This window comes from Oncorhynchus masou, chromosome 8 (genome assembly GCF_036934945.1).
Source record: "Oncorhynchus masou masou isolate Uvic2021 chromosome 8, UVic_Omas_1.1, whole genome shotgun sequence".
NCBI classification, from domain to species: domain Eukaryota; kingdom Metazoa; phylum Chordata; class Actinopteri; order Salmoniformes; family Salmonidae; genus Oncorhynchus; species Oncorhynchus masou.
The window spans coordinates 29,309,167-29,321,507 of NC_088219.1; the positions used below are offsets into that span (position 1 = coordinate 29,309,167).

At 44.5% G+C, this 12,341-nt stretch overlaps 1 protein-coding gene across 5 annotated transcripts in view; it reads right to left on the bottom strand.

Moving 5' to 3' along the window:
* The window catches only part of ank1b (ankyrin 1, erythrocytic b), a 96,911-nt gene that overhangs the window by 14,116 nt on the left and 70,454 nt on the right, over window positions 1-12,341 (bottom strand). For all 5 annotated transcript variants that reach the window (XM_064972172.1, XM_064972171.1, XM_064972173.1 and 2 more), the window contains exons 20-33: window positions 11,999-12,097; window positions 11,704-11,796; window positions 11,475-11,547; window positions 9,962-10,085; window positions 9,759-9,822; window positions 9,545-9,657; window positions 8,877-9,101; window positions 8,479-8,633; window positions 8,076-8,287; window positions 6,966-7,170; window positions 5,934-6,030; window positions 5,427-5,655; window positions 5,144-5,272; window positions 2,297-2,416 (exon numbers count right to left, since the gene is read on the bottom strand). In XM_064972172.1, coding sequence (XP_064828244.1) covers window positions 2,297-2,416; window positions 5,144-5,272; window positions 5,427-5,655; window positions 5,934-6,030; window positions 6,966-7,170; window positions 8,076-8,287; window positions 8,479-8,633; window positions 8,877-9,101; window positions 9,545-9,657; window positions 9,759-9,822; window positions 9,962-10,085; window positions 11,475-11,547; window positions 11,704-11,796; window positions 11,999-12,097 — 1,938 coding nt within the window. The remainder of the gene's footprint in view (window positions 1-2,296; window positions 2,417-5,143; window positions 5,273-5,426; window positions 5,656-5,933; window positions 6,031-6,965; window positions 7,171-8,075; window positions 8,288-8,478; window positions 8,634-8,876; window positions 9,102-9,544; window positions 9,658-9,758; window positions 9,823-9,961; window positions 10,086-11,474; window positions 11,548-11,703; window positions 11,797-11,998; window positions 12,098-12,341) is intronic.

The window sequence follows — 12,341 nt, forward strand, 5'->3', positions numbered from 1 at the left end:
TCGCATTTATAAATTATTTCCTTGCAATATTTATTTTTCATATCAATACTTTTGGATTTATGTTTTGCTTTCAATATCATTATTTTTGTTTGCAATAGTAAGAATTTTGTTCTCAACTTCAGAAGTTTTGCTTCATATAAATGGCACCAAAGTAACTCATTCACTAGAGGATTTCACCATATAATAACACTATTGCCCTATTAACTTATTCCATATAGGGTCGCTCTTAATTTTTGGATAAAAAAACGTTCCCGTTTTAAACAAGATATTTTGTCACGAAAAGATGCTCGACTATACATGTAATTGACAGCTTTGGAAAGAAAACACTCGGCGTTTCCAAAACTGCAAAGATATTGTCTGTGAGTGCCACAGAACTAATGCTACAGGAGAAACCAAGATGAAATTTCATACAGGAAGTGCCCCAGATTTTGAATGCGCTGTGTTCCAATGTCTCCTTATATGGCTGTGAATGCGCCAGGAATGAGCCTACACTTTCTGTCGTTTCCCCAAGGTGTCTGCAGCATTGTGACGTATTTGTAGGCATATCATTGGAAGATTGACCATAAGAGACTACATTTACCAGGTGTCCGCATGGTGTCCTCCGTCAAAATTATTGCGCAGCTGCGTGCACTTTTCCATTTGGTTCAGAGGAGAAAGGCAACTGCCACGAATGATTTATCATCGAATAGATATGTGAAAAACACCTTGAGGATTGATTCTAAACAACGTTTGCCATGTTTCTGTCGATATTATGCTCGACGCTAGAGGTTAAAGGTGTTTAAAGCGGAAATTGTTAATTCAGTGTTTCCCAAACTCGGTGTAAATTTGGGGTTTTTGCCCTAGCACTACAGAGCTGTTTCAAATAATCAACTAATCATCAAGCTTTGATTATTTGAATCGGTGTAGTGTTAGGACAAAAAAACAAAACGAGCACCCCTTGTGGTCCTGAGTTTGGGAAACATTGCCTTAACTGAATCATTAACACAGTGTTTTCCCAGCCACAGTTTTGGTAAAAAGGTGAGGGAATGGACTGGTGAAATGCAACCAATCTCAAATCCATATACTATGTTATGAATGCAAGGGCTGACCATCCATGATATCAAAATGATATTTAAGGCTAAACAGCGTTTATTTACATTTACCTTGTTTACATACATTGGAGTAAATGTGGAGTTTTCTTACAATGTGAAACTGTAAATTTGATATCACTAAATGTGGAGTATTGGTTTTTCCATTTATGCTTTGAGGTTGGACTTTAGCACGTATAGCTCGTTAGCATGTGGGGCGCACTGATTGGTGTCACCTCGTTAGTCAGTATGTGTTACACCTGTGATGGTTGCCATCTCATTAATGGGAAGGCGTTTCACCTGTGCTAGCCCAGGTGCTATTTAAGAGTGGGTGGCCCAGTGCTCCAGCGGTCTTGATAGATGCAAAGGGTTAACACCTTTAGTTGGCGTGCCCCATTTTAAGTTCTAGACAAGCAATCCTTAGTCTGATCTTCCCTGCTTTCATTTGGATCCACTTATTGGTTTTCGTCTGTCTTTGAGTTTGGTGTGGGTTTTCCTGTTGTTTGTTTCTTCTTCAGAGGTGGAGAAAGTACCCAATTGTCATACTTGAGTAAAAGTAAAGAAACCTTAATAGAAAATGACTAATAGAAAATGAAGTAAAATTGAAAGTCACCCAGTAGAATACTACTTGAGTAAAAGTATTTGGTTTTAAACATACCTTGTAAAAAGTAAATGTAATTACAAAAATATACTTAAATATCAATTGTAATAGTAAAAGTTTAAATAATTGCTAATTCCTTAAAGTAGGCATACCAGATGGCACCAATTTAGTGGTTTTTAATTTGCCAGGGGCACACCAACACTCAAACATAGTTTACAAACGAATCCCTTGTGTTTAGTGAGTCCGACAAATCAGAGGCAGAAGAGATGACCAGGGATGTTCTCTTGATAAGTGTGTGAATTGAACCATTTTCCTGTCCCGAGTACTTTTGGGTGATAGGGAAAACGTATTGAGTAAAAAAAAATCTTTAGGAATGTAGTGAAGAAAAAGTTAAAGTTGTCCAAAATATAAATAGTAAAGTACAGATACCCCCAAAAACGACTTCAATAAAAATACTTTGAAGTACTTTTTGGTTGGTCAGTGACGCTTTGTTAGTTCTTTGTTATTCTCCTCACATGTGGAAATGTGGTGTAAACATGTGAAAATATGGTTTCACTATGTGGGAGTTCGGAACATGAGAGAGTGAGTTGGAGTGTGTGTGCATGTGTGTGCATTCACGAGTGTGTACCTTGACACAGGGAGGCATGGTGATGTTGAGGTTACACAGCACGTGCTGTGCATCCTCATACTTGGTAGACTTCCGCAGGAAAGAAAGGAACCCAGAGGCTTCCTTATTGCTGTCTCTGACCTGATAGACACAGAGAGAGAGAGAGAGAGAGAGAGAGAGAGAGAGAGAGAGAGAGAGAGAGAGGAGATACAAGGGAAAGAAAGAGAAAGACAGCCGAAAAAGAGGAACAGGAAGACCAGAAGAGGTGGACTCGATGAAGAGAGACACGAGAGAATGACAAAGGTAAGAAGAGGTAAGCAGAACAGATATGAAGGATAAAGAGGATAGGGTGAAATGTAATGAAAAAGAGAGAGAGGGAAGAAGAGAGAAAAGGGGGAATTAGATAACCTGCAGTGTGATGGTCTGTCGAGCAGAAACACAGAGGGAAGAGATGGAAGCAGTCCATAGGCAGGCGAGAGAGTGAGAGAGATTTACCTGCACAATTACCTGGGCGTCTGTCAGATCAGACAGTAACAGAGTGACCGTGAGAGAGAGAAAGAGAGACAGTGAGACAGACATACAACAGACAGGCAGGCCACAAGATTGGCAGGCAGGCAAGAAGGTGAAAGAGCTAAAGGACGTGCACACAGTTACAGCTAGGTAGAGTCGGCAGGTACACCACAATGGAGAATACTTCACAAGGCACTCGTCTGAGACTGACTAAGATGGAAGCGCACGTCACACACACTCAAAAGCCACACAGACAGACAGAAAACACAGGCAGATATGGGTAGACAAACACACATACAGTGGGGCAAAAAAGTATTTAGTCAGCCACCAATTGTGCAAGTTCTCCCACTTAAAAAGATGAGAGGCCTGTAATTTTCATCATAGGTACACTTCAACTATGACAGACAAAATGAGAAAAATAAATCCAGAAAATCACATTGTAGGATTTTTAACACATTTATTTGCTAATTATTATCACCTACAAACAAGCAAGATTTCTGGCTCTCACAGACCTGTAACTTCTTCTTTAAGAGGCTCCTCTGTCCTCCACTCGTTACCTGTATTAATGGCACCTGTTTGAACTTGTTATCAGTATAAAAGACACCTGTCCACAACCTCAAACAGTCACACTCCAAACTCCACTATGGCCAAGACCAAAGAGCTGTCAAAGGACACCAGAAACAAAATTGTAGACCTGCACCAGGCTGGGAAGACTGAATCTACAATAGGTAAGCAGCTTGGTTTGAAGAACTCAACTGTGGGAGCAATTATTAGGAAATGGAAGACATACAAGACCACTGATAATCTCCCTCGATCTGAGGCTCCACGCAAGATCTTACCCCGTGGGGTCAAAAGGATCACAAGAATGGTGAGCAAAAATCCCAGAACCACACGGGGGGACCTAGTGAATGACCTGCAGAGAGCTGCATGGGGGTGGAAACATCATGCTTTGGGGCTGTTTTTCTGCAAAGGGAACAGGACGACTGATCAGTGTAAAGGAAAGAATGAATGGGGCCATGTATCGTGAGATTTTGAGTGAAAACCTCCTTCCATCAGCAAGGGGCGGCAGCATAGCCTAGTGGTTAGAGCGTTGGACTAATAACCGGAAAGGTTGCAAGTTCAAACCCCCGAGCTGACAAGGTACAAATCTGTCATTCTGCCCCTGAACAGGCAGTTAACCCACTGTTCCCAGGCCATCATTGAAAATAAGAATTTGTTCTTAACTGACTTGCCTGGTTAAATAAAGGTAAAAAAAGGGCATTGAAGATGAAACGTGGCTGGGTCTTTCAGCATGACAATGATCCCAAACACACCACCCTGGCAACGAAGGAGTGGCTTCGTGAGAAGCATTTCAAGGTCCTGGAGTGGCCTAGCCAGTCTCCGGATCTCAACCCCATAGAAAATCTTTGGAGGGAGTTGAAAGTCCGTGTTGCCCAGCAACAGCCCCAAAACATCACTACTCTAGAGGAAATCTGCATGGAGGAATGGGCCAAAATACCAGCAACAGTGTGTGAAAACCTTGTGAAGACTTACAGAAAATTTGACCTCTGTCATTGCCAACAAAGGGTATATAACAAGGTATTGAGATAAACTTTTGTTATTGACCAAATACTTATTTTCCACCATAATTTGCAAATAAATTCATAAAAAATCCTACAATGTGATTTTCTGGATTTTTTTTCTCATTTTGTCTGTCATAGTTGAAGTGTACCTATGATGAAAATTACAGGCCTCTCTAATCTTTTTAAGTGGGAGAACTTGCACAATTGGTGGCTGACTAAATACTTTTTTGCCCCACTGTACATATGGTTAGGCAGACAAGATGTAGAGACAGACAGACAGACAGACACGCACAGACACACACACAGACAGACAGGTGGTCTGTGAAAGAGAAGTGTTGTCTGCAACTCAGGTATGCACACACAGGTATGCACACACAGGTATGCACACACAGGTAAAGGAAGATCGAAAGACAGGCTGAACAGATATACAAAAAAAGGACAAGATTTGAAACAGATGGAGAGATGGGAGGGATAGAGATGGGAGAAGATACACAACAATTGTAATGAACATATATAAAGTTAGAGATAGATGCACACACAAACATGTCTGAAAGAAAATGACAGACACACACCGACATATCAGAAACACCGATAGTCAGTCAGACACACAGACATGTAGACCGGATCGAAAAGACCAACCGACTGTCGACTGACCGACTGTCAATTCAACGCAAAACCTGCCTGAATAACATGTCAAATACACCAACAGACAGTTTGACAGACTGACACTTCAATTAAATCGACTGAATCACAATTCAGTGCAAAAATAGAGATAGACAATAAGAGGGAGACAGACCTTGACAGAGACGGGCAGTCTGTTGTCTCTGAAGGCTTGGAAGCTGAAGCTGCGTGGCTGCTGAGTGGCCTTCCTCACAGGCACCAGGTTCCCAGAGCACTCCAGGTGCAGCGGCATGCCCTCCATCACCTGAGGGGGGCGACAGAGAGTCACGAGAGAAAAAAATCCTCCATTGACTTCCATGGATTATTCACACAAATGTCTGAGTTATGTGAACATATTTAAAGACAGTAGAACCTACTGAAACACACACTAAACCCCTCGCACCCTGACCCCTGCTGACCTCTATATCCCTGCTCCGGGCCACCTCGCTGAAGTTCTCGTGCAGCTCCAGGGTTTTGTCCATCTTGTCGTCGGTCATGCAGTAGCAGCGTAGGCGGCCCTCGCGCGCCTCGTTCATTTTGGCAAATATTACAAACTTGGCCATGTAGGGCACGGCCATCAGCTCCCGGTACAATAGGTTGGCGAAGGTCACCACTTCGGCTGTGCGTGGGCAGTCTGCCAGCCAAAACCTGGGGAGAGGGGGAGAGGAGAAGGGGAGAGATGACGCACAGAGAAGGTTGAGGGATAGTCGATAGAGATGGTGGCTGTTTGTTTGTGTGCATCTGTTTTATGTGTCAAAGTGTACAGTTAATGGATTAAAGACTGTAGCATAGTTTAAGTGGATGGAACTCAATATGGTTTGGTACAGGATGAGGTTGCAAATGGTTATTATACACAATAAGTAAACTGGTGTTCTTCCACATACATTTTGTATAACTTCTAAAGGGGGGTGTGAATTAGGACTCACCTTGCAGAGACGTTGGTAGTGAAGTTGGCGCAGTTGTTGGTGTACATCAGCTTGGTGGTGCCAGTGATGTCCTCCCACTGGGCTGGTGCTGTTCCACCTGGGAGACAAGGGGCTGTTTCATCTCTCTTTTTTTATACACTTCCACTTTCTCAATCTCTGTCTTTCTCCTCAGTGGCCTGTTACTTTTCCCAACTCTCTTTCATTCAAGATTGTCTGGGCACGTGATGCTATCGTCCCCTTAGCACTCACGTCAGTCATCATGAAGTGCTTTGAGAGGCTAGTCCAGGACCATATCACCTTCACCTGACCACCACACCGTAGACCCCCTTACAATTGACATACCGCCCCAACAGATACACAGACAATGAATAGCCATTGCACTACACACTGTGGTATCCCACTTGGGCAAGAGGAATACTTATGTGAGAATCAGTGTTGGGGAGTAGTGAACTACATGTAGTTCAACTAGAAATGTAACTACATTTTGCAGTAGCTTGGTGGTAGTAGTGATTTCAGTAGTTAATGACTTTTTAGCCATGTAGTGGTGTAGCTACCAACTAGAACTACACACTACTTTTTTGCTCAAAAACATTTGGGTGTAGGCAATAATTTCCTGTATTTTTCGGTTTTAATTATCACTTGAAACATAATTTTTGTGTTTAATTACACACAGTGGCTGATTTACCATTAGGCAGTTGCCTCAGGCCTCACATCATCAAGTGGCCTCATGATCTGGGCATAATTAAAAAATGATCACACTAGTAATAATTTCACTGCTTGAGACCCCCCCATGCTCCGGTCGAGGCCGGTGAGGGTTGGGAACAACATCTCTGCAACGCTGATCCTGAACACCCCAGGGGTGTGTGATTAGCCCCCTTCTGTACTACCGGTTTACCCACTACTGTGTGGTGCTTTCAGCACTAGTTCTGTCCCCTTCACCCCTGTCCTAACACTCACTTATGTTAACAATTAATGCTATTTGCCATGAACCAGATGTCAAGGACATAAAGTAAACTCCATGCATGCCCGTACCAATGACACTGCAGAGGAGGCGCAGGCTGGTGGTGTCCCCCTCCCCAGCGTCACGTGAACTTTCCCTCCAAGACGGGGGCAGCGGGATGCGTAATCCTATTGGCCGGTGGAACTTGCGTCGTCGTGGCTCGACCGTGACCACTGGGCTGAAGGTCGCTTGGTTACCAAGCTGTCGAGTCAGAAGCTCGTCTGGGATAGGCTGAGCCTGAAGAGGGAGAGGAAAGACGGGAGTTGAGAAAGAGTGAAAGAAAAGAGAAAGGGATAGAGAGAAGAAAGGACAAGTGATGTATTAAAAGGGGAGACAAAAATAAGAACAATAACGTAAGGTAAAAATACAATAGAAAACACCAAACTTTTTCTCACATTACTCGCCCTCTGGAACATAGTCAACAAACTATTATTAAGACTAAAAAACATGTTGTTACAACATAATACATAGGCCTACCTGAACATACATTTAACAGATGGATAAACAATCATACACGTAAAACCAAACCAAGTGACATGCGCATTTGAATATCAGTTCATTTAGCTCAGGGAACTGAAGTATGATGAAAGTTTGGAGAAAGGAAAAACTAAAAAGACATTAGTGAAACAAAGCAAACACATTCATACATGCAAAAATTAAATATCACAAATACAGTACACAAAACATCTAAATCAAAGGAAAACAGACAAAATTATAATGAGGAGATAAGGGACAAATGGATGCAGTAAGAAGTAAAACAACACAATCTTTGGTCGTGGAAAAATATATGGAGGTAGTCAGCACTCCTGACTGCAAGTTACTATATGCTGTAGTCAGTGTTATGCATTAGTCAGCTCCATTGTTGCTGCGGTGCCAAACTTGCATGATTGGCAGGGCAGACAGCACTGATTGAGTGAGCTGAACAGAGCAGCTACCTGACAAAATGTCCCATTCAATCAAAGTTGATTGAATACAGCCCTAGGTCTTTGGAAGAGCAGTGCAGAAAGCATGACATAGTCTATTCACTCCTGGGGAGCCAACATGAAAAACTGCCTTTCTATTTACATAACCCAGTAGGTAAGGTAAGGCATCGCTCAGCAGGCATCTCCCCCTCTCGTCCTCTTCCTTCTCCTCTTCCTCACCTGCAGCCCCAGTCGAACTTTCTTGGTGACTGCTGTCTCAGGGAAGATGGCTTGGACATGAGGGACCAGCATGCTGGCCAGCTGACCGCCTTCTGGGCCAATCAGATCGCTCTCCTGCTGGACACGGGACACCACAGCGAAGTAGAGGGGGAAGTCCGTGGAGATGATGCGGCGGATTCTCTTCTTCTCCAAGTCCTCGTGACTCTCCAGGTCTGAGGAAGGAGAGGGACGGCAGACAGAAAGGGGTAAGGATTATGTTAATGAGTTACATATATTTTTGTGTGTATAACATCGTTGTTACAGTAAAATGATATACTGTCGCTTACATACGAGGCCTTAGACATAACAGTACATAAACACGGCTCTACTGTAGAGGGGTGACATTTATCATCGTTACACTGACCTTCATCCATGCCATTCAAAATGGTCTCCAGCACCTCGTCGCCATAGCGATTGCGATGCTCCTTCCAGACAGAGCCGTTCTCACTGCGCAGAACCACCAGCTCCCGGTCCCCTCGACCCAGAGAAGCGAAGTGGGGAATCTCCACTATCACTGGCCTATAGAGATATTACCACTCTACATCAGAATGCTATACATGCTGTTACTATTGGAATCTATTACGATTACTGTACGATTGCTCCTACACTGTTACAATCACCACTATCACTGCCACTGGGTAATAAGAGAAATGCAAGGTCCTCACTGCCCAATCAAATACAGGTTGACAAACAAGCAGTGATACAGAGATACAGACACACACATGCAAGCACGCACGCAAGCGAGCACACGCCCGTACTCACCCTAGGAACTGCATACTGGAGGGCCCCAGGGAGATGATACGGCTGGCCAGGCCCTCTCCCTCTACCAGCGGGGGTGGGGTGTTGAGTTTCTGGGGTTTGACCAGACGACAGGTGATGCGGGTGGGGGCAGCACAGGTCCGAGGGGGGATGATGACACGCAGCCCGTGGTGTCTGCTGCCACGCATGGAGCCCCCCCGGGCATCCACCATGAAACTGACCAGGAACCTGACCGGCAACCAATGAGAACCACCATTAATTATTGAGAGAATAACTATCCAACCGTTCTCAACTCAAGTTCATCCTGGTCAAATTCAATCACGAACGGTCATAGTGACCTCGTTAAAGAACTGTAATCATACTGAATGGAAGAAATAGGAAATAAGCTGCCGATTCATTATGTAATGTGTTGGCATTGTGTATAATAGGGTGTGTAGGTATTGCAGTGCGTAAGCATTACAGGGCTCTCCAACCCTGTTCAGGGTTCTACAACCCTGTTCCTGGAGAGCTACCGTCCTGTAGGTTTTCAATCCAATCCTAATCTAGCTCACCTGATTGTAATAATTAGCTGGTTGATAAGCTGAACCAGGTTAGTTACAACTGGGGTTGGAGCGAAAAACCTTCAGGAGGGTAGCTCTCCAGGAACAGGGTTGTGGAGGTAGTAAACTGACCCTGTGTGTATGGGGCTGGCCACTGGGCTAACATTGTCGGAGGTCTCTGTAGCAGGACTGCTGGGGATCAGAGAGTCCTCATCATACTCCTTGGGCAAGGGGACAGGGGTGTGCTGTGGAGGGAGAGGGAGAGGAAGAAAGAGAGAGCACAATCTAAACATCAGCATTGACAATTGCATTTGATGAGATAAATGAATAAATCCTTTAACCTTACCCCCTCAAGCAGGACAGTTTCAGGGGACACGCATGGGATTCTGGGAATTGCAGGAGAGTAGGGCCTGCGCCAACAAAAAGAAAGAGAAAAAAGTGAGTGGGCCAAAGAGTAATGTGGTGGAAAATCATTTCCCTCACATTATCCTCAGATGACTGGACTCTGACACACAAAGTGTTCAGTTCGACCCTGGCGCTGTCACTTACGTGGTGCCCAGGCCGCCCTCAAAGTCTCTCAGGGTCTTCTTAGGGGACAGGAAATCATCATCCTGGTCCTTGAGGTCGTCAAGCTTCAGGTAGCGAGCACCATCCATCCCCAGCAACTCATCACCTGCAGAGCACAGAGAGACGACAGAGGAATGGCGAGAGAGAGAGAGAGAGAGAGAGAGAGAGAGAGAGAGAGAGAACAAAAACAAAAAGGCGCAGAACGGAGAGAGAAAGAGAGAGAGAGAAAAGAGAAAAATGACTTGATAGGTCTCGACCAGGGGTGTCAAACTCATTCCATGGAGGGTCTAGTGCCTGCTGTTTTTTGGCTTTTCCTTTCAGTTAAGACCCAGGCAACCATGTGAGGAGACTTCCTCACCAATCAGTGACCTTAATTCCTCAATCGAGTCCAAGGGACGAGTGAAAAGCCGCAGACAATCAGCCCTCCGGAGAGTTTGACACGTGGTCTAGACTGTTCCATTTTCCACTGCTGGCCACCATCCTACCATTACCATATATAGTCACATCCCCAAGCAGTTTCGGATCGGAATGGAGTCAAACTGACAACAACCAATGGAGACCAATGGAAAAAAACGATTGACAACACAGAATAGAACACACACTGCATGGTACATAGCATGGCACCTGGTTACAGCATAGTGAGCATGCCCGTTAGAGAGTTCCATATGGGAGAGAATGCCTTGGTTACTGAAAAAGGTTATTATAACTACAAGCAGTTACATATGGGTGTACACAGTCACTGTGTTTGCACTGATCCTTGAGTGCTTCTCAGCTGGAGTTGTATCTGTGTAATTAGTCTGTTGATCAATTAAGCACCGCAGGACTGGATCCCTCAGTGGCAGAACATTTTTTTCTGTTCTATTTTCTCTTGCTCTACAGTATTTCTACTTTCTTAATTCTGATGTAGTCCTGTCAATGATGAGTCCATGGACAGGTGTTGTTAACACTGGTAAAGGAACATGTCATGACCACATCACATGCCAATGAAACACTGACATGGTCGTTCACATTGAGCGCAGAGAGAGAGAGAAAGAGAGAGAGAGAGAGAGAGAGAGAGAGAAAGAGAGAGAGAGAGAGAGAGAGAGAAAGAGAGAGAGCGAGAGAAAGATAGCTACTGGGTGGATGTAGAGAAGAGGATAGCAGGAAACATTATTGAGTGAGAGAGACGGTTATAAAGGGAGATTGATAGGGATTAGAGAATGAGAAAGTCCTTGCAATGGAGGCGCAATTTTACGAGCCACCGAACGACCGGACAAAGCAGAGGTAAAGACACAGTCCTACCTAACGTTAGCGCTGCGACGCCTACAAAAACAAATGGAAAAGGCATTGTTTAGGCTCATCATCTAGGTTCAAACAGAGATAGACTTCAGTCCTCTTCCATGACACTGGACCTGGGCTGATTATCACAACCAAAACACAGGACAGGCAGTAGTACTATTTTTTACAGAAAGACTTAAACGCTAACAATCAATGTGTCTCAAATGCCCCAACCTACCCTCATCCTCTGAAACATCCAATATCTCATCTACTGTCTCAGGGAAACTCATCCGATGTTTCTCTGTGGTGATCTGTGAAAAACGTCAAGAGAAGGAGAGAGAAATGAGTGATATCAACTGACATGCTCAAATATGTCATTCCAATCAAAATGATACTGTGCTGTAATTCAGAGTTTCACACCACACACAAATATACTAGTATCCATGTGAACCAGAAGTGCTGCTCACCACGGAAACGGCCTCCTCGGTGACCAACTTCAGCACATCAATGACAGAGATGTATCCAAGTCGTTTGGCAATGCCCAGAGGAGAGGTTCCATTCTACCACAGAGAACAGAGACAGACAGGAGATACACAGATCAGACGCCAGACGAAGGCTGTAGATGTAAGCGTGAGGGAAGAAATGAGTCGAGGACAGCAAACAGATAAAGAACAGGTGAAGAGAAGAGAGTAAGGGAAGAGCAGAACTAGAGGAGAAGGGTGTACTGGAAGGATGAGGCGAGAGGAAGAAGGATGTTCTTACGGTGGTGATCTCGTTGGGTTGGGCTCCATGTTTGAGCAGCAGGGTGACTATGTCAGTATGACCCTGCTGGGCGGCCTGGTGCAGGGGAGTGTAGCCCACCTAGAGAGCGGGGTGGAGAGAGAGACAGAGAGAGAGAGAGCGAGACAGACAGACAGAGAGAGAGAGAGTGAGAGACAGAGTGAGAGAGAGAGAGAGAGAGAGAGAGACAGAGTGAGAGAGAGAGAGAGAGAGAGAGAGAGACAGAGACAGAGACAGAGAGAGAGAGAGAGAGAGAGAGAGAGAGAGAGAGAGAGAGAGACAGAGACAGAGACAGAGAGAGTGAGACAGAGAGAGAGTGAGAGAC